Source organism: Sitodiplosis mosellana, unplaced genomic scaffold (genome assembly GCF_009176505.1).
Source record: "Sitodiplosis mosellana isolate CC-2019 unplaced genomic scaffold, AAFC_SMos_1.0 Smas_scaffold_6062, whole genome shotgun sequence".
In the NCBI taxonomy this organism is placed as follows: domain Eukaryota; kingdom Metazoa; phylum Arthropoda; class Insecta; order Diptera; family Cecidomyiidae; genus Sitodiplosis; species Sitodiplosis mosellana.
In genome coordinates this window covers 1,085,203-1,112,010 of record NW_022601303.1, presented here as the reverse complement: position 1 = coordinate 1,112,010, position 26,808 = coordinate 1,085,203, and the positions used below count along the sequence as shown (strand labels likewise).

The 26,808-nt window shown below is 38.0% G+C and overlaps 2 protein-coding genes across 17 annotated transcripts in view; both read right to left on the bottom strand.

The window, feature by feature from the left end:
* LOC129573382 (myocyte-specific enhancer factor 2) overlaps positions 1 to 26,808 on the bottom strand; it is an 88,070-nt gene that overhangs the window by 9,196 nt on the left and 52,066 nt on the right. For 11 of the 15 annotated variants that reach the window (XM_055453853.1, XM_055453859.1, XM_055453849.1 and 8 more), the window contains 6 exons: positions 2,969 to 3,506; positions 2,335 to 2,538; positions 1,447 to 1,732; positions 1,085 to 1,201; positions 479 to 612; positions 165 to 343 (listed from right to left, as the gene is read on the bottom strand). In XM_055453853.1, coding sequence (XP_055309828.1) covers positions 165 to 343; positions 479 to 612; positions 1,085 to 1,201; positions 1,447 to 1,732; positions 2,335 to 2,538; positions 2,969 to 3,022 — 974 coding nt within the window. In that variant the 5' untranslated portion in view covers positions 3,023 to 3,506. Of the gene's footprint in view, positions 1 to 164; positions 344 to 478; positions 613 to 1,084; positions 1,202 to 1,446; positions 1,733 to 2,334; positions 2,539 to 2,968; positions 3,507 to 6,024; positions 6,210 to 14,473; positions 14,807 to 23,073; positions 23,356 to 26,808 lie in introns of those variants that run through there. The other 4 variants (XM_055453848.1, XM_055453860.1, XM_055453854.1 and 1 more) reach the window with 3 other exon arrangements.
* Positions 11,338 to 23,026, bottom strand: LOC129573384 (homocysteine S-methyltransferase-like). Of its 2 annotated transcripts, none has more exons than XM_055453865.1 (2): positions 22,217 to 23,026; positions 11,338 to 12,686 (listed from the first exon to the last, which is right to left on the bottom strand). In XM_055453865.1, the coding sequence occupies exon 2, from the start codon at positions 12,514 to 12,516 to the stop codon at positions 11,566 to 11,568; it is 951 nt and encodes a 316-aa protein (XP_055309840.1). In that variant the 5' UTR covers positions 12,517 to 12,686; positions 22,217 to 23,026; the 3' UTR covers positions 11,338 to 11,565. The 2 variants fall into 2 exon arrangements, with proteins under 2 accessions (XP_055309840.1, XP_055309839.1); XM_055453864.1 differs by lacking the exon at positions 22,217 to 23,026 and adding an exon at positions 13,732 to 14,551.

Below are 26,808 nucleotides of genomic sequence, written 5' to 3'. Positions count from 1 at the left end.
ACGATTCAAAACAGACTCAATAATTATTGATTATAATAATGAATTAGTTTAATCCAACCAATAATTCCCGTATTTGAGGGTAATTTTTGATCAAGGTCTGTGGTTTTCTCCACAAAACCAAACCGATTTATTTTTTAAAAAAAACATGTTCATTCTTCACTCACTTTGTATGATGTAAATTGCTGATATTTTGGTGATTCCAATTCGATAAGCTCATAACATCGGTTGAATTAATAGAAAAATCCTGAGCTCCAAATGAGCTTAACGCTGGATATGATAGTCCCGTAATGCCTGGCGTCTGTAACGCAACAACAGGAGTATTTATGGATGATTGTTGCCGATGCTATGTGTTGAAGAGAGAGAGAGAGAGGGAGGAAAAAAATGGAGAATTTTATATTATTCAATTGGATGAAATGTAATTATCTGGGAAAATTTCGGATCTTGTTCGCCATAGAGTAGATTGATGTGAATGACTAACCTCATTGTACGTAATCTCATCATTGGCCTGCAATCCAGAATTGTTCATTGATCCGGGTATCACGACCCTCAGACTGGAGTTGCGCACCGCTTGCCCACCGGGAGAATGCTGTCGATGACCGATGTGATGCGAAGCTGAAATTATTTCAATTTTCATCATTTTAGCTACGAAAATTCCACACGTTTCAAATAACCAATGTTTGGTTTTCGATATGAATAAATTCGCTTTTCTATATGATGCTAATGGTATCGATCGGATCGGTGGATTTTGAACAATATTTAATTTTGAAATTAAATGTTTCGAACGAAAGCGCAGTTCCCACAAAACCACAAAAAACACGTGATCGCCCCAAAGTATGGCATCGCTAATAAATGTCATCGACCAATATTATTGAAGTGGTGATTTTTTGTGGCTTTGTGACAGACCGTGTATGCCCGACATAATATGTCGTCTATCGCCATAACCGCCGATCGATTTTTTTTTTACTTTGTTTTCGTTTCCATCAACCGACTTTTATGTAATTTCGTTTAAAACTTGATTTTCTTTCTCATTACAAAGGATTAAAATGTCAGATTTGATATTGGCTTTCATATACGTGATACTAACATTTGCTATGATGTACGCCCATATTTGGGCTTTGTCCTGGACTCGGCGATCCACCAAGGGGTGATGCTGAATTTGGATATCCATTCGACATGTCAAGCATCGAATTTGTTTGATAAACTAAATGAATACGAAGAATATGGGAAAGAGAAAGTCGGGTTTAAGTTTATGGCGGTCTTCATCGTAAATCTAGCACCAAATGAATTTTTCATTTGATTACGACCATATAGGTCGAACCAAAAAAATACTATTTATTTGTTTAGACCAAACAGTTTGGTCAAAAGTTTTGACACAAAACCAAACAATTTAAACTCAACCTTAAACTAGGTAGGAAAAACATTTTTAAACTGTCGTCTTGAAATTACCTGAATCCGTTTCCGAGCTGGATGGTCTTGGGCTGATGTTTGTGTGTGCCATTTGTGGGCTGGCCTGTAGCATGCCCGATTCACCATAATTGGCGGTAATTGGCACAGTGACTGGAAGTGTATAGTTGGCTCCCGATATAGCAACACGTTGCTGCTGATTTCGTTGCATCATCATCTGAAAGTCCTCATCGATTTTATTGTATTTGGCCTCAGTTCGAGGTGTCAACGTGTAATCAGCTTCTGGTTCCGGTGAATCCGGTGACATCACACCATTTTTATGCTCCTTCTAAAACACCCAAAATGAACGATATAAAATGCACATGTTTATTTTACAATTAGTTTACTGGCGCTTTTTGCTTGGGTACATTTAACAGGGAAATCACATTTAAGTGCAAAAATTGAAAAAGTATAAAAATCGTCTAAAAACATTGAAATGTACAAAGATCGTCTAACAAAAATTTAAACAGAAAATTGGATGAAATTCTCAACAAAAGCATGGGGCTGCCGTCTAGAACATTAGATAATAGAAACTTTTATGTAGAAATGGTATTCAAAATAAAAAAAAAAACAAAAAAAAAATGATTTCAAATCTAAGTTCTTTAATTGAAAAAAAAGAACAGATTTCATTTTACCGCTCGTCATTGGATTTCGAGTCTCTTTTGGCGAAGCATTTTCATTTTCGCCACTATTAATTGAATCATTTGGGAATCGACCATTTCCGAGCGATAAAATGTGTTTAAAATACAGAAAAAAAGTGATTGTTGCTCTTTTAAATTCCAGCAAATGAAAATTGTTTGAATGTCAATGGTAAAAAAGAAAAAAAAAACATGTGTGAGAGAGTAGGAGAGAACGAGATAGCATGTAGCATTGAGCATATATTCAACTTACCTCAATAATGTTTTTGTTTGTTAGACTTTCGTGCGGTTCATTGTATTCTGTATACTTCAGTAGCACTTTATCCATATCTGTACTGGCATATTGATACAATTTATTACTGCTAGAAAATATTATTAATGCTATTTCACAGTCGCATAGCACGGACAATTCGTACGCTTTCTTCATAACACCGAATTTACGTTTGTTGAAGGTGACCTGGTAATCGATCAAATAAATAGCGGCAGAGCAGCACATACACATGCAGTACATAAAAGGAGAGAGAGAGATAGAAAAACAGACTCGAATGATAAATACATCATAATTGGTGAAGGTTCGAGCTCCAAAATTTATCAAATTGCTTAGTGCTAAACACATTATTCGATTCATCCATTTGTTTGGTGTCATTTAGAATGCATCAATTTAAGCGTATCGTGCTAGCTGCACGCTTTGTGTCCGGTGTGTCCGTCAAACGTGTTTAAACCGTCGCCCGTGCAGTTCACTCATCGATCCTTGGCCACGAACACACACACACAAATCGCTACAAATTTTCGGTCATCACGCATTTTGAACGCTACCAATCAAACTTTGGACTATCGAATGATTCAATTCGTATATGTATCAAAATTGAATATGAGCGATGGCTTACCTGTCGGTTCCGTTCATCCGTAATTCGGGATATTTGAATTTTCTTTCTACCCATGGTTGTAACGTCAACAAATTTAACTAAATAATTATCGAATTTTGTAGTTTTTTCTTCTCCTCGATTGAAAATGCCTTAACTAAAAAGTTCCTTTCAATTTGGGTTGAATTGTCTCTAAATTGTTGATTTGCCTGTGAATTTGTTTGGCATTTAATTGCAACACTGTTTTTATTTCACTTGTTTATATCCGCCTAAGTTCACTCGTTAATTAATTTCCCGTTCGGTTTTCGGTGATTATTTTCCGCTGTTTTTTTTTTAAATGTTAGAAGCTCAAAATTTACTCGTCTAATAATTGACTATACTTTATTCATTTTCCGCTGTAAAATTCTCACAGTGTGTGTATGGGTTTTTCAGCTCGGAATTTTTTTTTTCTTTACTTCTGATCCAACAACGCTGTCCCAATGTTGAAAATGTTGCTCTTAAAAAACCAGACCAGGTCAACGCCTATGTTTTAGCACCATCATTTACTTCACCGAACTTCTAACTGAAATGAGGAAAGAAAAATTGTCCTTATTATTTCAATTGTTTTCTTTCTGTGTGCGCGAGGTCCGCGTGTTGCGGCACTTTTTCAATTTTTTTTTTATGTGTGCATGGCAGATGCAAATTATGAAACAGCGTCCGATGTTTAATTACTATACAAAATATGCAGTTTTCCAGAGAGAAGAGAGAGAGGGAGAGAGAGAGAAAAACAGAGAAAAAACACCTAGAGAGCGGGAACAAGAGAGTAAAAGGAGCGAAAGAGTGAGAGTAAAGCGAGACTGAGCACGAGGGAAAAGTTGAGAGAGCGACAGAGAATAAGAGGTAAAAAAGACAGAGAAAGAAGGATGAGAGAGTATGAGAGAGAAAGAAAACAATGTCGAAAGTCCGTAAAAGAGACCAAAACCGAGCAACCGTGAGGCTAATATTGTGCCGTGTGTTTGCAGAAGGTTCAAAGTGAACATATTCATTTAAGAGATGAAGAATAGAAGTTGCTGACCTGCCGCCAGCCATATACCACTGAAACGATCTCTAATTGAGCGCCTTTTGTACCTTGCAACACACCACCAAACAGGCATGATTAGTTCACTCAATGGTTTCATCTCTTATTCGTTTCATTCTATCTTTGTTTCGGTTAATTTCTTCATTCGATAACAAAATTTCTAAAAATACCCGCACGAAATGTGTCGAATAACGTGGCATGGAAATCTTTTTTTCGAAGTGGCCGGTCGGTCAATGCGAGTGTGAATGAAAAAGTGTTTTCACCGAATTCGCAGCCGTGCGATAATGTTCGTGTGTTTATGTTCACGACGGAATAGACAGCTGTGTGACCGGCAAATGGAATGGTCACCAAATTAAATTTGCCGATAGTTTAAGCTCGGTGATAGCAATGTTTTTCTGTCTTTCTTTCTATTTTTACTATCAATTCCTTGATATAGTTTAAATAGCCGTAGCAAATGCGAATGAAAACAAAACACGTTTTTTTTTCGTTCCGTTTGGCCACATATTGTTGTGATATCTTTATAATGTTGACATTATTATTTCGACCCGGGCAATCGAAATATACACACGAAGCGAAACAAAAGTTTCCTTTTCTCTTGATCTTGGGCCGGAGCGAGTGGCCACTCGAGAGAATGAGAGAGAAATGCGCTCGGTGGTTCAATGGGAGGGCAACAATTTTCGAGAGTGACAACACGACAAACGACAAAACACACAAAGAATGTGAATTTTGATTGTGAATAAAGTGTTGAAGGTGCTCGGGCATCCCATTGATGTCCATTTCAGGCGCAAAGCATAAAGCAGCTCAAGGTTTTTTTCGGGAACTACGGCTGCACCTATGTGCGTAATATACATGTTTTGTGTTGTTTGGTTCCGCTGTATTTCAATTTTGTTGGATCAGTTGTTCGCTCGGTAGTTCGGGCGCGCAAAAATCCACCACTCTTGAGAGGCGAACTGGTGCTTGAGATGGCATAGAACGACAGCCATGTGTTGGTATATGTCTTCGTGCCCTCTCTCTCTCTCTCTCTCTCTCTCTCTCTCTCTCTCTCTCTCTTTATCTGTGTGTGAGTGCGAGTTTGAAAGCGTCAAGTGAAAATTGCCATTAAATAGGGCGGCAATAACGGCATCATACAGCGCGATTGAGCTCAACAGAATTAGTCACACGTGCTCGCGTGTGCTTGTAGAATTTCGCTTTTAATGCGTAACACGAAAATGACGACAATGACAAGCAACGGAGCAAGCAACAGCAGCACCCAGTAGCAGCAAAGTGAAGCCAGAACGAAAAAGTAGCCAAGTGAATAGGATAGAGAAAGAAAAAAATTCTATATGCGAGAGCGTATATCTTCAAATGAATTGGTATGGAAAATTATTATCCACACAGTAAACTAGCGGGCCGAATGAGCGAGCGAGAGAGGGAGAGAGCAAGAGCCTCGGAAAAGCGATACAAAGTGATTTGGTGTTGTTCGAGCGAGAGAAGCGTGTTTGAAAAGTGTGTTCTCAAGAATCGAGCGATAGAAGCAAAAAAAAACACACGCCGAGAAGAAGCTAAACAAAGTGAAGGCAAGGCAAGGCAAAATCAGAGCCGAAGGCAACAACAGCATATTATAGGCTTATACCATAAACAGAGAAACATACTCTCGAGCCCGACGAATATATGTGTGCGTGTGTGTTTGTGTGTGCTTTCGCCTCAATTCGATTCGACTGGGCGAATTTCGAGTGTATTCAGTGGTGCGTATGTGCCATCATCGATAGAGCGAACGAAAAAGCGATATTTTGTATGTGTGTATCTATTTTGGAATATGGCAAAATCGTCGAACGAGCAAAAGTAACTCAGTCGGCCCACGCATTCAAATGAAAGGAAAAGTAATACACGGGGCCCCCAAGTCTCTATCACTCTCGCAACCAAACTGAAGCAACAACACACAGAATGTGAATCCAAGCAACGAATGGAACGAAAGAAAAAAAAATTGCCTGCCATTTCACTTGCTCTCACATCTCCTGACGATACGAAAATCGCGGAATCTTACTTTGTCTCGGGGCCGCGGTATGTGCACCTTTCGCGCGTTGTTTTTTTGTTGTTATTGTTTGAGCTGGGTTTTTCTTTTATTCTGCCGTTCAATGTGTATTTTTCCATATTTTAGCCGCTTTCATTTGCCTCGATTCTCTTGATTTCTTTGATCCATAAGCCGTTTCAAGCAGTTTCAATTAAGATTTTCGCTAGAATTTCATCGATTTTATCAATTCTTTCTGTGTGCATATTTTCCATCTCATTTGTGTGTGTGTGTGTGTTGTAATTGCTTAATATTTACCAAATAAGTAAATTACGCGATCATTGTTTGCATTTGTCGATAGATCCCGATTAATATCTTTCATTTGATCTGTTTTAACATTCAATCGACGAATTTGCATTGTTGAATTTTCGGATTCAAGCAAAAAAAATCGAATTTTGATTGATGCGTTTCTTACTCAAGCAAATGTATCCAATCAAAAAATCGGATCTTAACTAGATGCCATTGTCCAACGGTTCGAGTGTGCATGGCAACGCCATACATCATTTTGTCAGATAATTGGGTCGAACAGAATCAACTGAAAATGCGATCATTTGTGTAACAAAGCATACGATTATCTGGCGTATATGTGTGCGTCGCCCATTTTCCATTGTACGACATTTTCCTTTATCTCCGTTTCTGCAATTCAATTGGTGCCAAATTCGAATTTGGATTTTTCGCCGTTGGGCTGTCGTGGGCTGATTGAGCAACGGAAAATCATTCGAAATGTTTTCTCGCTTCTCGAATTCAACCTTTTGACTCTAAATTATATTTTAGTTACGTACATGCGAGCAATTGGCCGAAGACGGACCCTTTTCAAGAAATTTTGTTTCATTTGTCGCATTAGCATCAATATTTGAAATATGTTTTCAATGCTGAACGATCGCTTACCTACCAATTAAAAGAACACTTTTTGTTCTTTAAATTTATTCTGTTAAAAATTCAGAACATTTTCGTTAATTGTCACTCGCCGAACATGAACTTATTATTAGTTTCGATTCAAATGGCCAAATCAATTAGTACATTTGTAATGTGAAAAATTAACGAATTCACAATTCAAACCATTCGATTGTGGTGAGGGAAAACTTTGATGTCCGCAAACAGAAATGATGCCCAAATACACAGTCCAAAGCGACAACATTGAAACGAATAATTTGTGTTCGAAGGAGAGAAAAAAAAAATAGAATCAAAACGTTTACAGCGTCGAAATGGATGAAAATGGCAACGTATTTTGGTAATCCTTTTTTGTCGTTTATCAAATTGCATATTTCATTTTTTTTGTCGCATCCTTAAGTTCTAAACGAAATCACCACCGTCATAGGTGCTATAAAGTAACACTACTACACTAACAATATCATTTGTTTTACGCGTTAAATTCCTTTTCGTTTCATTTACAGTCGTTGAACACATGCTAAAAACTTAGGAAAAGCGTATTGATTTTAGTGTGAGTGCATTATCCATCCATACAACGTGAATGACGCTAATCATTTGGCACTTTCAACTCGGCGCTATAACGGCGTATGAAATCATCTTTATTCATATCGAATTGAAAGTTTGTCTGGTGTAAAATGAAGATTAGACTTTCTAGTTGGAGTCTCCTTCTCCCACAGAACAAAGTTTTAAACCTTTTTGTTCGTCCTGCGGAATTTTCATTCATTTTTCAGATGGTTGTCCATTCTTATCGATGTGACAAGGCTTGATGATTGATCAAACGAAAATAAAATTGGCCAAACTCTGTCGTGTGATTTTCTCCGCATTTTTCCTCTGAAGATGAGAATGTAGTTCTCGAAAATGTTTGCAATTAAAAATTGATTGTATGTAAGAAAAGGAAGTTTTTTTTTCTCAATATAAATGAAATCTGTTGAATTTAATATATCGGACGAGATTTAAAATGTTGAGATTTTAATTTGACCACATAAGAAAATTTCATAGAAAATGGAATAACTTCGTAATTGTTGTTTCGCTATTCGTTCCGTTGGTTTTTATTTCTTTAATTCATCAACAGTTTCAGTGTTGAAATTACATTTAACGAAATAAATATTGTTTGATAAGACCAAACAAATAGACAAACTCGATATGTACTCGTATTTCCATAATTGCAAATCAGTCGAATGACCATGTCTAACCCCGTAGCAGTGCTACACTTGTATATTTTCTATTTTCGTTCATACGGGCCGGGCCATCTAATTAAAACTGACATTTTTAACGAGGCACAACGGTGAACAATAACTTTTCTGCATTCAACCTATGCGCATACACACACACACACACCGATGTAAAAAAATTCTGCGATAGAACTACTGCCGTCACAGAACATATATAAATATTTCGCTAAATTTGTGGTCCTCGATTCTTGTGTGGTGGCCATTTGGCATTCTTCTCATACGTGGTCATTTTTCAAATAAATAACCTCATACTCGGCAGATTTGTAGATTTGCAGAGATTTTTAAATGTGTTACGTGATAAAAAGGAAGGAAAAAAAATGAACAGAAACGGGCGGTAAAGGGGGGAAAAATGGGAGGAAATTGGAGAGACAGAGAGATAAATCGGGAAAAATCGAGGAAAAAGAAGATAAATCGGGCCAGGGAGGGAAAAAAATAAGGAAGAGAGATAAAAAACCGAGGAAGAGAGAGAGGAATAGATAGAGAGTGATGGAGAGAACATCGTGAAAAAAAAGACAAAAATGTAGAAAATAGAAGCGACAAAAATTTGTCGAATTTTTTTTAAGAAAATACAAAAAATGCGCTTGCAAGCCTTGCATATGTGGATGGATATTTTATCTTGAGAAAATGTTTTCCAATAATTGTGTCCAAAAATAAGTATGGCAACATCAAAATTAGAGCCGTCGTTGAAGTAAAATTTGGCCAAATGTGTGATCAAAGATTTATGTCGATGTACACATGAGCATTGCAGGAAAAAACAAAACGGCAGTGAAAATTAGATCAATTTCATACAGAATGGGAAGCATTGTGAGTTGCCGTTGCTGCTGTTGAAAAGTGACGATGTAAAAAAAAAAATAGCAATTGAAGTTAATCGAAATTTTTGAACAGCCATAACACTGAACAACAAATTATGGAAATACATACAATAACTATATTTGATGAGCCATTTGGTTCAGTGTATGTGTTGCTATTGCTATTGCTGCCGCTGCTGCTGCTGTCGATTGTAATGATAACGTGTTGTGGTTCGTTGACGTCAATCGACACAATGGATATTTAAACATTTGTTGGCTACACACAGCCAGATAATCGAATTCGAATTGGTTGAACTGGTTTCTTTTTTGTATTAATGGTTTGGCAGTGGGTTTCAAAAGCGATGAGTGAAGAGAAAAAAAAGAAGAAATATGGATTTTGTTTTGAATATTAGACAAAACGGTTTAAATGGAATTGAAAGAAAGAACTTCCCCATCCCGAAAAAAAATCTCGACTACAATACTCGATACATATCGAAGTGAGCGCAAAAATCACATTCATACACTCCACGCAAACACACATGCTTTTACATGCTATGGATTTTTTTTTTCACTAATCACTAGTTCATCACACCAAACTAATCGTGGAATCGCATCAAGGGCAAGGTCAAAAGCAAGCTCTGCATAGCTTGAAAACAATGGAAACAATAACAAAAACAACAACAAAAAAACACACAGAGAGAAACCAAAACACACCGCCCCACCGTCCAACCAACCGACCAAACGAATGAACGAACAAACGGAATGAAAGCAAAACGCTGTTGTTGACAAATAATGAAGAGAAGTCGTAAAGCCAATATATCGCATTTTAAATGTGAGTACGTGCACAACAAAAGCCAAACACGACGACAACACGAAAAATAGAAGAAGTAAAACACACAACAAAAAGTAACGTGAAGACTGAAATACGGAAGAGAAGAAGAACAGAGAAAAAAAAACACACTCCGTCATTATTTCAATGTTAAAAAGAAAAAACCCAAACCATTGGAGACACAATGCGAACGCAAAACAAATGTTTTGTGTGCTTCCTTAACTGCTTCGACAATAAAGAAACGGGGTAGTTTGGCTGTTTGTTGTCGTTGTCGCTGCCGTTGCTGCTTTTCTTTTTTGCTCTGTGTGTGCGCGAGCGTCGCAAAGCATTTCAACAACGGTATTCACTTGGTTGATAGTTTATGATTGTTATGGATGATTGTGAGACACAAAATGTGTATGAATGTCGAATAGCCTTGGTCGAATACCAGCCAGCACTGAGTCGAACGAACGAAGCGCGAGAAAGAGAGACGAAGCGAGAGAGAGAAAAAAAACTAAAGCAACGACGATGCACATGGCCAATACACATTCAAATGTTATATCGCCGATGGTGGCCATTCATTACATTTTATGAGCGGGAGGCCCCCCCAGTACAACAACAACATGTAAATATGTGTTTGTCCAACTCGTGCCACTGAAAAAAATAATATATCAAAGCCATTGAAAAATGAATAAACCAACAATAAAAAAAAGTAAAATGGAAGAAGAAGCAGCAGCACAAGCAGCAGCACCACCAGCAGCAGCAGCAGAACGAAAAAAATTATAAATATATGTATATAAATGGAAAGTATACTTTGCTATAGCGCCAGAAGTAGAAATGAATTTATAAGTCTCATAATTCATGTATAACCCTTTTCGCCTATTCACGGCTCAAATATTCTTTCGATTCACATGTATGCGTGCGCGTGTGTAAGTGTGTGATTGTGTGTGTGTGTGTGTGTCACCCTCCTCAATCCGATTTATATCGTGTATTTACAATCTTTGCTTTTCCACTGTGTGCTTTCGATTCAGCCATGCTTTCTGCTCTCTCTCTCTCTCTCTCTCCCTCTCCGCTCTCTTTGTGTGTGCTTTTTCTTCTTTTTCCTCTATCTTCAAGCACCGCAATAATACACATATGTCACGGTTCATTTTCATATGTACTGGGTGATTTTCAAAACCATTACCTGCTTTAAGAAGGGAAACATAGAGTGTGGAACCGATGGAAAAGAGAGTCAACAACTAATATGAGTAGAAAACTGTTCTGAAGAAGGAGCGAAAGAGAGAGAAAGCGGAAAAAAAGCTCACGCCGTACGATTTACTTGTATTAAAACAAACATTCTTTGCTTTAACATAGCACTTCAATGTATTTTTAGCTCAACGATACAATTTTAGCATTTTCTTTTTCTATATTAATGTTTATGTTGTTCTCTAAATATATTTATATATTGTCTGGTTGTATTTCTGTTTCGATTCAAGTTGTGAGTGAATCAATTTTCAAATGAAAAATAAACATTTCTTTTCGTCTTTAAAAAAAAAAAAAGGTGGTCGTATTGAATTGGCATAACAACATTGCGAATCTGAATTCGGAATAACAACAACAAGAAGAGCAATAACACAAAAAAAAATTGATAATAAAATCATTAACAAAAAAGAACCGAATTGATAGTGTATCCGTTGTATGGTCATTCACTTATGTAAAAGTCATTTAAAACTCAATTTAAAATGAATGAGGCCAGTTAAAAGTCAATTTTGTATCGATTTTAAGTGCGTTGTTTCAATTTAGCGGCAATTTGTTGGATATCCTGTGGTCCAGTTCGGCAACAGCCACCAATCATTTTAGCACCAGCTTCCAGCCACTCATCAATATGATCGACCAATGATTGTATATCATTGCGACTGATCCAAGTTTTCGTAATTGGATCATATTGTTCGCCCGAATTTGGATACACCAATAATGGGCGATCAGTTAAACGTCGCAACGTTTTCAATGCCCCCGTCACTTTTTCCAATGCAATACAATTCACACCGATAGCCACCACTTGTGGCTGAGCATTGATTTGATCGATAATAGCCGATAGCGGTGTGCCATCACAAAGATGTTCCGTGTCACGTAGACTGAACGTTATGCATGCGGTCATTGTTGGAAATTCGGTGAGCAATTTTAATTGTGATTGCACCTCAGATACCGATGGTATGGTTTCTATGCATAAAAAGTCAACGCCAGCCTCGACTAATGCTTGTATACGTGGCCGATGATAAGCGGCAAATTCATCATGTAACAATTGATAATCGCCACGATACTCCGAACCATCGGCCAATAGAGTTGCATACGGACCCACTGAACCGGCAATCAGCAGCGTTTTCGCCTGTTTAAGCTCATTCAAATAATCAGTTCGCGCCTGTTTGGCCAATTCAACACTTTTTGCAATCAATGCAAGGGCTTGTTGTTCGTTTAGGCCACGACGTGCAAAACCAGCCACCGATGCTTGATAACTGGATGTGATGACAAAATCAGCACCCACACGGAAATAATCCAAATGCACTTGATAAATGAGTTCCGGATTTTCGAGCAATACTTTGGCCGACCATAGTTTATCGTTTAGATTACAGCCACGAACTTCGAGCTCAGTTCCCATTGCACCGTCAATCACCAGTAAACCATTGACGGCCAATAAATCCGTTAGCGGACTCGGTTTGATTTCAATTGACATGATTTTTGACGAGTGTTCAGTGTCTATTTTTTTTTTGTAACTGGTTCAGTTTGGATTTGGTTCGACTGGAAAACTTGTTTATTTTTTTTTCTTCTGTGGTTTGGCTAACTTTTCTCGACGAGCACACAGGAGCAATTTTTTTTTGTCAAATGTCGCACTTTTATTATTGCCTAAAATTAGAGAGAGAGAGAGAGATAGAGAGAGTGAAAAAAAAAATCAACTAGAAATATTACAAACGAATCAATAAAGTGGATAGAGAGAGAGAGAGAGAGGGCGAGTGAAATGGCCCACGGAATTCAAAAATTCAAATCCGACTTTTAAAAATAGCTGTCACAAAGTTGTTGTTGTTTTCGATTGGAGAAAGAATTCAATATTTATGTAATGGAGTGGAGAAAAACGAGCAATTTTTTCATATTTCCGGAGAAAAGGAGCAAGCATGGATAGCGGAGTGAAAGAGAGTGAACGAGAGTGAACGAAGGAACGACAACAACGAGCCGAGATAGAGAGTGGGAGAATTGACGAAATCAAGAATAATCCCTCTTAATAAATGATTACTGTTCAAATATGTGATTTTAATTAGACCAGAAGAATCAATACACATACTCGCTCGTTCGGCTCCTGTTCCCTATATTTTGTTGTTTCTTCTGGTGTGTCCATTGCGATTACCGTTGGAAATGAGTGATAACAAGGTTTCACTTTTTATTTTGTCGTTCATCAATCGATATTCACGGTTGTTTTGCGTGACATACATTCTTCCATATGATATGGCCACGCGTTGAGATAGCGACAAGTTTTTTTCGGTCGCTGTTGTCATTTTGTTTTTTGGAAAAAAATGGAATGAATGTTCGTACAACAAAATCGAGCCTAATAACGAAATTTACTCAAAAACCACAATGGAATATAATGAGAAATGGTCGAGTGGAAGAGGGAGAGAGAGAGAGTGCACGTGGTAGAACCGAGACCTTCGCTATGTATTCATTCACCGAAAATGACACTTAATTAAAATTGTGACGGTGGTGCGTTTAGAATACTGTTGTCCGTGTCTTCGTTTTGGATGTGATTTCGGTTTCGATTGAACGTACGCTCGAAAATAATAGGCGCTGTATTTTCTCTCTCTCTCTCTCTCTTTCCCACTACACTGAGGATGCGAAGGTATATATTGATACAACGACTTTCGGGGAGAAAAAAAAAATTATTATCATCGAAGAAGGTTACCGTCATAGGGTTGTGTGCTGTTGTCGTCGCCGCCGCCGTTGGTGCTATTTGGTGGATTCGGAACGTGAGAAAGTAGCACGTGTTGTTGGTAAAGAGACATGAAACACCGGACAATTTAAAGTGTATTACACAACCTAAACACAAATGTGCAACGTGCCGCTTATTTATTGAGGAAAATTGCTCGCTCCACGCTTCATTCGTTGTGCCTCAAATCAAACCAAAAGCGAATAAGCACACTATACCACCGATACACACCGAAATGCAAATCAATTTCAATCAAACCAGTATCGTTTCTACAACATTCTAAATTTTCTTCGGAATTTTTCTATTGAACATTCTTCTCAGAGCCAATGACTTCATCAACTCAACTCTTTGGCTTCTTTTTTCAACTGCTTCGTTAAATGCACTTGAAAATTTTCTTTTGAAATATAACGGGATGGTTTGTATTGTCTCGTCGAGTATGTGTATGTGTGTGTGTGTATTTTGACAGTTGCCACCGTAAAGTTCTGTGCATTCCAAACGTTGTGTAATTTTACTGTTGTGCGATTTCACGTTATCTCACAAACTCTTTTTTTCTATTATTATTTGCTCCGGCTCTTTTTTTCTCTAGATTTCTTTCTCCAATTTTTTTTCTCCCCTTTTTGCTAAACACTATTTCTCCTAATCAGATCAATGGCAAACAAAAGTAACGAACAAACGAAAAATATTCCATGTCACAGGAACAGTGCTTGAGTATACTTACTATCTCGGCTAAGTTGCGCGAGTTGCTTGAAAGAGACAGAGACAGAGTTTAGACGACGACGACGACGACGACGACAACAAAAAAAATATATTCCGTCGTTTGTTGTACAATACGTCCAAAAGTGACCTTTTTGACAGTCAACCGATTGACTGCTGAATGTGGCTGCGTACACAAATTCGCTCTTTTCTTTTCTCTTTCTTCGGAACGTACAATATACCCGTTCACAATGTGTCTGTTTTTGATTTTGGCTAAATACAAAAAAAAAAGAAGAAGAAATGCACGTCTCGTATTGATGTGCGCACAACGCTCTCACTTTGACTACTGCATATAATTTCGGGAAAAAATACCGATCAAGCAACATTTCTTCAAAAGATAAACAAACACACCGACAGACAGACAGACACACACACACGAACAAACCTAATCACATCTATATAATCAAAAGTCACCATTGTGAACGATACATTGTCAAATACAACAAATGTACGCAGCCAATTATGGTTGCTTCATATATTTCGTCGATTTTTTTTCTTCTTCTTCTTCTTCTTCTTCCTTCAAATGCCACTTTTTTCAGATGAATTGCAGTTGCTCTTTTTTTTGCTTCAGAAAAAAACCAAGCTCGCAAATTTCTCATTGTAAAACAATTGAAATAAACAGTACAGCTGTTGATATTGAAACAAAAAATAAATGGTATGCGGCGTCATTTCACATTTCTCTTATTTTTTTTTCGTTCGTTGATACGACATATCACATTCGACACACAGAGATTACGTATACCATACACCAAACAAGACTTCCGATACCCATGTCGACTGTGTGTATTTGAATTTTTGCGCGCATGCCCTGAACGCTTGAACGCGCGCACGCGTTCGCATTCATTTTAATCTCTGTGCAGTGATCGTATGGTGCGCTTTGCTCACAGCGATTCGTGCGCAATAAAGAAATGGAAAGGAAAAATAATTTCAAATTCTAACGTCATATCTCATACATTTGTTTTTTCAATTACGATTTACAATACACTGAATTATGGGTTTTCTTTCTCTGTCTGTTGACAATTTTTTTTTTTTTTGCTTTATTCTTTCAATTGTTTTACTTCAATTTTTAATTTGTCTGATTAGAAGGAAATTTTTATGTTTTGTAAATAACGGGGCGCGATAAAAGATAACAAAAGCGCTATTGACTTGTGTGCGCAAGTGCAAATGAATGTTCTTTTATATATACAAACACACACACACACACACTGAGTGGAGAAATCGGAATGCATTGAGCACTACTTTATGAAATGCTCATCATCATGTAAAATGCGAACAAACAAAAAAGCGTACACACACGAAGAAGAACGAACACGAAAAATGAGAAAAACCATACCACATTGAATAATCGAATGAGGCGAACGAGTTGCATGAGTAATAATTCATTGATCAGATCAAATTGTTGCATTCGAGCGAACACAAATTTGGACAAATCTCTTGGTTGGTTGTTGTGTGTCGGATTTGGCTGAGCCAAAAATTCATGTGGCTGACGTAGTTCCAATACCAAAATCCGCTCTGCTAAAAATTAAAAAACGAAACCGACTAATTTGCTCATAATGATATGACGATGCGAGGGAAGGCAAGGGAAAAAAACAGAAGGCGACTAACAAATCGGTTCGCACTCCATCAAATGCCATAGACTGTACCGTTTTTTTTTCTCGTTCAGTTCGTTCGTTCTCTCTCTCTCCCCGTGTGTGTGTGTGTGTGTGTGTGTGTACCTGCAGAATGCGCCTTTTGAAGCCAAACACACACACACACACACGTACGTACGTAGGCCAAGAGACGCTTTCAACAAGCACTGATTGTTATAAAGTAATTAAGTTTAATGACGTGGAAATTAGTTGATCGGCATTTATATACGGGTACATGAGTACTCTTGTTTAGTTTGTACCGCTGTCGGCAGCCGCCATCAACGACGATGACGACGATAGACAGATATTCGCATACACGAAATACGTGTGTCAACCCTTTTTTTCTCGCTCTCGCTCTCTCTCTCTCTCGAACCGTTGTTTTAGTGTCAATATTACTCGGTGTGTCGAATCGAATCACAGGCGCAAACAAAACACAATAGACGTGTACACATATGGGCCACATCCGATGAAATAGATACAGACACACACACACACACACACACATATATATATAAGCACGAACAGGAGGTGAAAGTGGAACGGGAACAGGAGGTCGAGCCATTGGAGGTAGAGTGAAAGTCATCACTCTGTCAATTGACAATACATGCGTTCAAGTGATATTCGAACGCATCCGTTTTTTCAAACATGTGTAATCGGGTTGGGTTGCACGCGCGCGAGCGAGCGCGCTGGGGGAGTGAGGAATATGGTAGAAAATGTGTTCAATCGGTTTTTACAGTGGCAAAATGATGATGATGATGCGTTCCGTTGACGAGGATGATATGGAAATCGGTCGAAGCAGTTAGAGACAACAGCGACAACGACAACAACAACCGCAAAAGCGTTTTTCTTTTTCACTTTGTATAAATTTGATAATGAATTTATTGAAGCTTCAATAACTTGTTGGTATGCGTTCTGTAATGAATAAATTCGCATAAAGAATTTATGTGCCACGAATGAGCGAACAACGAAAGAGCAACAGCATCGTCATCAACAGTAGCAGCAGTGAGACGACACCGAATAACGTGTGTGACAGAAAGAGAAGAGAAAAAAAGCTGTCGGGAAAAAAGCAAAATGCGGATGAATTGAGCTTAAACTAATTAGAAATTATTAGGTAGTATCAAACGCACAGGTCACTGGCTGGCACAACAAGCAAGCAAGCGAACCAGCGCACACACACACACACACACATTTTCGCAGACGTACGCAAAATGCGAAGCTTTGAACGATAACCAAATGTTAGTGGTAGTGTGTGTGTGTGTGCGCGCGATTGAAAATTTTCACTGAACCCAAAAATGATCAAATAAATGTTTCGACATAAGGATTTCTAGTGTATGGTTAAGAAAAATGCGGTCGAATTAATTAAGTATGATGTGAGGTTTTTTTTCGTATTTGGGATACGCACACACTGCTCTGCAGAATATCTGTATATTTCCAAAGGTGTATAGCATAGGTCGTTGATGTTGTTTTTCGGTGCGTTTGCGATAGAAACAAAGATGAATTTGATATTACAGCATTTTTTTCTATTGATTTAAATCAAGAAAATTTGGTTTGGTTGCTTCATGTCGACCGATGAGACGTACATAGATGACGAAAGAACGATGATAGAGATGAGAAAGAGCCATCGAGCGAGTGAGCGAGTGAGTGAGGGAAACGAACTGAAGTTAATAATATTATCGGCTCCTCCGACTTGAATGAAAACGAATGGAAATGTTGCAAATTATGGAAAATCACAATCATTATCATCAGATTAAAATCATATTCCTCCTACATTTCGTTGTACTCACTCTCCTCTCTCGACATCGTTGTTTTTTTTATCTTCGACATCTCTAACAGAAAACCAGAGAAAATTGAGAATGGGAGGAAGGAGCTAGAAATTTAGTACTAATGCCTCTCTTTCTCTCGCACTCTCTCTCTCTCTCGCACTCTCTCTCTCTCTCTCTATGGATATACAGAAAACAACGAAACAATTAAACAACACAATTATACGAAGAAAACAACCACTGAAAATTGATCCAGCCGAATGAAGTTTATTGTCGATTTTTTGTTTGTTTCTTTTGCCCAAAAATAAGAATTAATGCGATTTTTTCTCTCCAAGTCTTTCTCATTGGATTTTGATATTTATTGCGAAGGTGGATAAATTTGCGTGCAATGTTTTTCAAAATGTCTAAGAAGTGTCTTCTCAGTGTGCTGTTTATTTGGCTGCACGGAATTAGCAGCGTGATGGAGTATTTGAGAGAAAAACAAATGCTGAACCAATTAAACCGATTTTATGACGGAGTATTTCAACGACAAGAAGCCGAACACCACGCATTACGCTTGCTACGATCCAACAGATTCTAACCATTCCGCATGCTCGCCAAAAATTATTTTGGATTCGTCTTCATTGTGTTTAATTCTCAAGCTAATTTAGAAATGTTAAGTGGTATTTGATTTTTGATTCGTAATTTGATTTATGCATCGAAGTTGGTGGTAAAAGAAGGAGGAAAAGACGGCGATTTATTTTCTCTTCTTCGTTTTATTTATATCGCATTACCAATATAAAAAAAAACGATTATCACAAAATTCAAGTGTTTTCGGTTTCGCTGTTTCAAAATACGGAAATCTGTTCTGGAAAAATCAAAATCGAAAATCGCGCATCATCTTCATGTTGAAACAAAAAACAAAATACCTTCTCATAAATCCTATTCGGTTGTTATTTTTGTTTTTCTGTTCACACGTGTTTTTTCTTTCTTTATTTGTAAAAGACAGCGAGAGTTAACTTATATACGTGGCAGTTGGAGAGAATTGGAATGAATTCGATTTAACCGTGGCAAAAAGGATTTCGAAATGTCCTTCGATCCAAAGCATTGCGTTTTAAAGGAATTAAGTTTTCCAGTCAGGCGGACTGTGAATAAATTACCACGTGAGCCTCCGATTGAACGAAGAAAACAGAAAGCAACAACAAATGAAAAAACCGACTTTGGATTCGGTTAAATATGGTGTAGATAAAAGTAAACAACATTTCCTGTGTGTATGTGTGACTTATTTATTCGTATTTCACTTGTTTCTTCTTCAATGCACGTATACACAAACATAGTCACATAGAGGATAGAGACAGAACACCGTGCACACCACTTTCGAGCAAGAAACATTGAGTTTGATGTGATATGTATGCCGTGTGTTCGTTCGTGTCTCAATTACACATGTTACAATGTAAACGAGGAAAAACTCGTGCGGAATGGAAAACCGACAAATAACTCAATGAACGGGATGAATAGCATTGCGCTGTGGCACACAATGTATTGAAATATCCATGCATGTGTTATTAGTTTTAGTTATTGTAGCGAGAATGAGAGAGAGAGAGAGAGAGAGAGAGAGGGAACGAGGCAGGGAGGGAGCGTCAGCAGAAGCAACGGTAATTGCTGTAATTGAGCTCGGCCACGGGGAGAGCAACTCGATTTCGAACTCGAGCGAACGAGAGCCAAAGCTAAGGCCACAGAAGAAGAGAGAAAGAGAAAGAGAAAGAAAGAAAGAAAGATAGAGAAAGACAGGGAGATAGAAAACGAGAGAGAAAACAGATTCAGAGTGTGGGCAAGAGAAAGAAAGAGAAGAGAGCGAGAGCGAGAGCGAGAATAAACGGTGTATAAAAATGGTATAAAACGTTCTTAAAGCAAATAAACAAAGCAGGAGAATAACATTGAAGAAAAACAAGGAAACCGATGACGGCAAACGGGCGCGCAAAGAGCCAAGAAACGGATCTTTTATGTCGCATTTTGTCGACCATTGTTTCTTGTTTTTGGGTAAAAAAAAAATTTCTTTTTCATTTACACGTTTTGAGCTTTATCTTCCTTCTACTTCTTCTGTTTCTCTCTGTAAAATTCATTTCCAAAGTATAGCTTTCATAAGGCTTTCTTCTTGTGTTTTTGTTGCTACTGTGTTTTTTTTTCTTCTCTGCCCGATATTCTCTGTATTTTTCTGCATTCGTATGCTTCTACTCTCTTTTCTAAGCATTTTTCCTTCTGATTTTCTCCGATATTCCGTGCCTCTTCTTTGCTTCTTGTCGTAGTTGCTGATATTTTTTTTCCTTCTTCGTTTGTTCTTCAGCGTTCGCTCGCTCTTTTTCGTTGAATGCGAGAGAAAGATATACTTTAGTTGCTATGCAACCAGTACAGTGTGGCTCACTGGCTGCTGCCAGTGGAAAATTTCCGGTTAAAGATAACTTTTACATGACAACCAAAATAATAAGTAACTAGCAGTGACGACAAATTCATAATTTTATACACGTTTTCGATCGCATACCAATTTCTTGGCTTACACTCTCTCACTCTCTATCCCGACGCGATGATGTCGATGTGACAGTAGCAACAGTCGCAAACGCGAAAATGTGCCTTTTGTGTGATATGTTCCACCAAAGACTAGGTTTTGAAATATCCCTTCTCGCAATATCAACTCCATTTTTCGCCACATTTTCTTAACCACTTTCAGCAGCTCGATATTCCGTTGGAAAATTGCAATGACATACACTAAATTGCTTCGATAAAAAAATAATAACAACAACAACAACAGAAGATTTTGTCTCACAGAGAGTTCGGTGTCTTACAAGCATCTTGTGTCATATATATTCCCTTTTTTTTGCTCTAACTCAAGACAACTATCCACTTTCTATCTTGTCCTTTTTGGTTATTGTTTTAAAGCAGATAACAGAAGCAAAAAAAAAACGAAATACCTAATTCGATAAGAGCATAAGAATTGATTGCTCAAGTGGAGCTAATATGCGCACAACAACATTTTGAACAAGAACATGTTCACATCCTTGGCAATGACAACACATGATATGTGTAAGTTTAATCGATGAAACTCCGTACTTTGCCATTTAATCGGGATGTAATCGATTCCGATGTTGGAGCTGACGTCGTTTTTTTTTCTCCATTGCTTGGTGCTTCTGGTTTTTGGTCTTGGTTTTACTCGGCGGCTTGTTGTATCGTCGTCTTGTTCCCATCGACATTCTGTTTGTGATGCGTGCTTTAAACGTGGCGTGATGGATCAAAAGCATGATCGGGTACTAACCCGACGAGAAAAAATTAAACCGTAGACGAATTACACAAATTTTAACAACAAAAAAGATTTTTGAGCAGTTGATGCAACACACTGTGAGTGAAATAGTGAGAGTGAAGGAGTGAGGGACCGTGAGAGAGATAGAGAAAGATTGAAAGTGGCGAATGGAGAGGACGAGTTGTATGCCATAGATAAAAGGTCAACCGTTATCTATCATTACATTGATCGTTTGTAAATTTTTCAACGCGCTCACTCACAATCAACAACCCAAAGCCGATTTCATTAGCCAGCGCCTGATGCGTTGATAATATCATCTGTAAGTTGTTTTTTAAGCGATTTCGATTACTTTTCTACGACCAACGCTGTTGTCGTCGTCGTCGTCGTCGCCGCCGTCTTCGACATGGGTTTCGATAAAATAGTGTGAGAGAGTTTGGTTCTAAGCGCACGACGTGCTCGGCATTTATAAAATATTTACCACACATGATTATTATCAATTCAAATTGAATTGCGTGTGCACTAAATGCTCATCGATACAACGCGATGCGATGATGATTGTGAATGTTTTATGACGTTCGCTTGCGCATTTTTTCTCTTTCTCCCTCTCTTACTCTATCTCTCTTACTCTCGTTCTTGCATTTTTTTTTTTGAAGGATGGAGCTCTTGCTCTCTGTCTTTCATCGCAATTATTCTGTTCAACTGGTCGGATCGTAGATAAATTTGGATGCAATCGAATTTTAAAAGTACCTCGTTAAAAAAAATATATCAAAATGGATAAAAATAAAAGAATAAAATATATTTATCGGGTTTTGTAACACCAAAAAAAGTGAGCCTGTAAGAGAAAAAATCGCGAGAAAAAGAGTGTCAGAGAGAAGGTGTGCACTGTTTACACAGATGAGCAAACCCTGCATGCAGCCGTCCAATTAATGAACTGTCGGAAATTGGCACGCGTTAAAAAAACACACTCACACAATTACACACGCATACTACTTCTCAATATATCTATGGGAATTTTCATTGTGCAACGAAATGAATATTTGAACCCTTACCTATACGTACTGTTCCAGCAACAACAACAGAAGAAAACAAAACAATCCGTGAGTCTATTCGAAATCGAAGGGAGTCTATCACAATTTATATTGTTATGTTTCGTGCACTACAAAAATGATAATAACAACAATCGAAACCGCTTCACTTGTGTGCTGCGTGTATCGGTGTGTGTTGTAAATACAAACAATGTTGTTTTTTTTTCTCGCACAAAGCGTGTTTTCAACCGGCTGCGATATATTTCAATGTACACTTTCAATATCTCACTTGAAGGCGATGAATTGTTCGTAAAAAATTGGTTTGGGGTTGGTGGTGGTAATGATAAAAATGATAAAAAAAAATATAGAGCTGTTAACAGTCGGATTAATGCAATCGTTTCACGGAACTTTTCTTTTGACGTTGCTTTTTATTTTTTTTCTCTCTCTCTCTCTCTCTCTTTCCCGACTAGTCGTCAATTCAGTCTTTGTTAAAAATATATTTGTTGTTGTTAACAAATATTTCTTCGCTGCAAACTGATAAAAAATCTCTTGGTCTTGCTTTCTTATTGTTCACAATAACTCTGCATGTTTGACGTCATATTTTGAATTTGAAAAAACCAAAAATGATAATGTTTAACTACACCAGAGTCTTCACCAATAATAATTTCAGAATTAAATGGAAAATCACATCACCGAAACAAAAAAATCGGTGAATTTTTCAAAATCAAACAAAAAAAAAAGAAGAAAAAAACTTTTTGCAGTTGAACCGTTTTCAATTTTTGAAGAGTTGAACGTTGGAAAAGCGCTTAAGACCGTTACGGAAAAAAAATATATTCAAATCAAAATCCGAATTTGTATCGGTATTCGCCAAAAATACACACCAATTTTAAATATATACGTTTGTTGTTTCGGTCGCTTTTATTTCTGTTAGCCAGCTAATGCAAACACATGAAACAGAAGGAAAAAAAAACAATGTGAAGCCTAAACACACACTCGGTCGAATCTCCGAATACTCGTCTCGTTTCGCAAAGCAACAAAAATAAATAAAAATAAAACCGAGATATATTGAAACAAAACAACACAACTTAAAATCGATTTGTTTTGTTGTTCGACATCGGCAACAGTACAAAATCAACTAAACGATCGAGTCGGAAAATCGTGAATGCGATAAACGATTTTTCTAGAGTAGCTGCTACTGTATCGTCGTCGTCGTCGTCGTCGTCGTCGTCATCATCGCCGTCGTCGTTGTCGTCGTTGTCGTCGAAACACTCACACACACAGTTCAAAAGTGGATGAAGCGAGACATACAGAGAGCAACTGTGAACGCGCGCGCTACCGATATACACATATGCGAATGAGTGTGATTGAATGTGGCATGTTATATTGGTTCGTATAGAGTTGTTCGCTTACATGCCAGCCTCTTTGCCTAAAAACACACTCAGTTGTTGTTGTTGTTTTTCTGTCGATGAGTTGTGTGTGAGTGTTCCACACGGCTTTTTCTCTCTCTCGCTCTCTTGCTCTATCACTGTGCATTGGATTGTATAATGTGTGTTGTGAGCAGCCGATATTCGAATTCGGGTTGTTTGGTGTAGCGCGCTTGCCTTAACGGCCAGGCTACAGACGTCATTAAAGGAACACTCTTGCATGCATGTGTATGCGGCAGCGAGAGAGCAGAGCCAATAACAAACAGCAACAGCAAACATATTTTATCCATATTCAAATACGGTATATTCCGGTATATGATGGTTGGGGTCCGAAGGCGCGCGTTCAACGGATGACACACAATGCTCTCTCGTTTCCATCATCCTACGTTCAAATCGGTTTTTGCTTGGCTCCAACGAACGACCGACCAACCGAAAACACATACACACACAGCGGATCCAATTTTCTTTGCCATTTGGCGAACAACAACAAATTATATGGATGGAAAATCTCTTTCAAACACATAATTCGAAATCTTTATCACATCGATGGAGTAACACAGTGCAAACTCGTATCACATCGATAGAAAAGTAGCAGCAATAACAACAACAACGGCCAAAATATACATGAAATAAGGTGTTTATCATGCGGTATGGTAATTTTGATGCACACGTTTTCACTTTTTCAGCCTATCGAACAGCAACACGAAATCATATATCAATCATGTACGGCTTTTCCTAGGCCCCAATCGAGAGATTCAACTTCCGATTCAACACACCGGAGAGCAATCGGGAGATGAAAAAAAAAATTGTAATGAAAAAAGAATGAAGCAACACTGTCAGTGATGATAAAATCAAGGAAGTTGATTGTTTGGTGATTTTCATCGAATCGAACAAGCAACAGGCAAAACCAAATAACCGAATCCTTGTTGTTGCTTTTTTTCCTTATTCTCTGTATGCCTCAACAAAGAGAAGACGAAGAAAAAACCGATCCAATCAACGTTGTGGTGGTGCGGTCGATTGCCAACACGATGCCAATGATCAACATCGGCATTTCGACAATGGCCCAATACACACACAAACAACGAAAGTATACTACACCAGTTGGTCTCTGCGTTCGTTCACTTGGGGGGAGATTTTCTTAACAAAATTTCACGGTTTCTGACGGTATTTTCGAGAATCATCGCAATTAGGATATTTTTTTTCGACTGAAAATCGGAAAATCGCCCACCGGTTTCAAAACCAAACAACTTAAAAATTCAAACCACCACGACCACGACGTCATAAATGCAATTCACTCACGGATTTGTAAACCATTTCGGTCGAAAAAAAAGTAGAAATATCTTAAGCCTTTTTCATGCCAAATATTTCAACCGAATCCGATGACATTCAAGTTTTTTTTTCCTGTCAAATCCACCGCGCACGGTGTGCTTATCTTTCAGTATAATCGGTTTCATTTGTAATTGCAAAATGTGAACACGAAATTTTCCATCAGGGATTTTAGGTGTGTTTGTGTTTGTGTTTGGCTTGAAGTCACCGTGTTTTTGATCTTGTAAGAAGAATTTATTTATTGTCTCTTCATCATAAATTTTCATAGCTCATCTAAACGCTATCAGAGAAATGTTGACGTCACAAGAATCATTTCGTTCATTTCGGCAGAATGAAAGTTTTTGGAGAGAATTTGCGTGAGAGATAGGGAACAGAGTGAATGAGTAAAATGGAGAGCAAGAGAGAGAGAGAGAGAGAGAGAGAGAGAGAGAGAGAGAAAGAGAGAGAGAGAGAAAGAGAGAGAGAGAAAGCAAGAAAGAAAGAAAGAGAGAGACCGAAGAAAATTTATTCATTCATTCATTCAATCAACTACGGTTGTTCTTGGCTTTACAGTTTCAATAGTTTAACTGAATTTCAATAGATATATGTATGTGGTCAATAATATTTTCCATGAATCATTTAATAAATGTGATAAATGTCACATTTTCGTTCATAAAACATGTGTTTTTTCCAAGAGTAAAAAGAGAGCGGCATAACAACAATATCTGAACCGCAAGAGCAATAGCACCGAACGTGAGCTGGGGCGAAATTGGAAAGAGAGAGTCGTTGTCGAAGAGGATAAAATAGAGTAAGAATGAACTCACATACAAATAAAACATCATGTGTCCTCAATTGGGTCGGATATCAATTTATCGGCGAAGCCAACAACAACAACAAAGACAAAAAAAAAGATTTTTTTGGTGACATTGGGTTTCTTTTATGTTCATGCGGTCAAATGACAGCCATTTCTTCTCTCAAAATTGATCACCGTCTGAATTATTTAATTCAACATCGAATCACACAGCAACAACAACAAAGAAAAACACATTGACACGCTCATAAATCGGTCTGTGTATTCAATGATCCATTGTATTCACATTCAACCTGTTAACAGTTGAAAATTCATCAAAAATCGTTTTGTTTGTGTTTCATTTGAAGAAAATGAGCTGTGAATCATTGCAGAATGCGAGTGAAATAAACACAACAACAAGAGCGTTTTCTGTTGCGAAGACACGAAATTGAAACAAAGACGAGAAGAAGAAAAACGGTGGCATCACTGCTTAGAAATATGGAAGCATGACGTGTGAGAACGAACTGTGCATGCAAGTAGCGAGAGAGAGAGAGAGAGAGAGGTAGTGTGCGATGAAGAGAGAGAATGCGAGGGAGTAAAAAACGGAATACGTACGGTACATCGAGTCATCGATATGGTCGGATAAACGTGCAATCGATGTGATTTTCCTTGCCTCTGCACAAACAAAATCCTTTTTTATCTTTGAATTTTGAAGTCGAATAAATTCATTATATAATACTTGGGCTCGTTTATGGCATACTGTCTTAGCTCTTATGCCCGATTCTGGTTCGGGAATGAGCATAAAACCATACATTCGAAGTAAGTCGGTAATCACTTGGTGTGAGCGATCGAATGAATTTCGCTCCGAGAGGTTCTTGTTCGTTGGCAATCATTGCTAGCTGTTGGCATTTGCAGTATGCAGCGAAGGCCCCCATTGAGCCCATTGGCAAGAATGAGCGAGCACATTTCGTTCCACACAGCATATAGATATGAGGCAATACACAAATTACGGTGTGTCGCTGTCTCTGTGGCGCACTCCACTGATGCTGCTGCTGCTACCGTTCATTCACAGCAAATGGCGAGATGAAATATTTAAA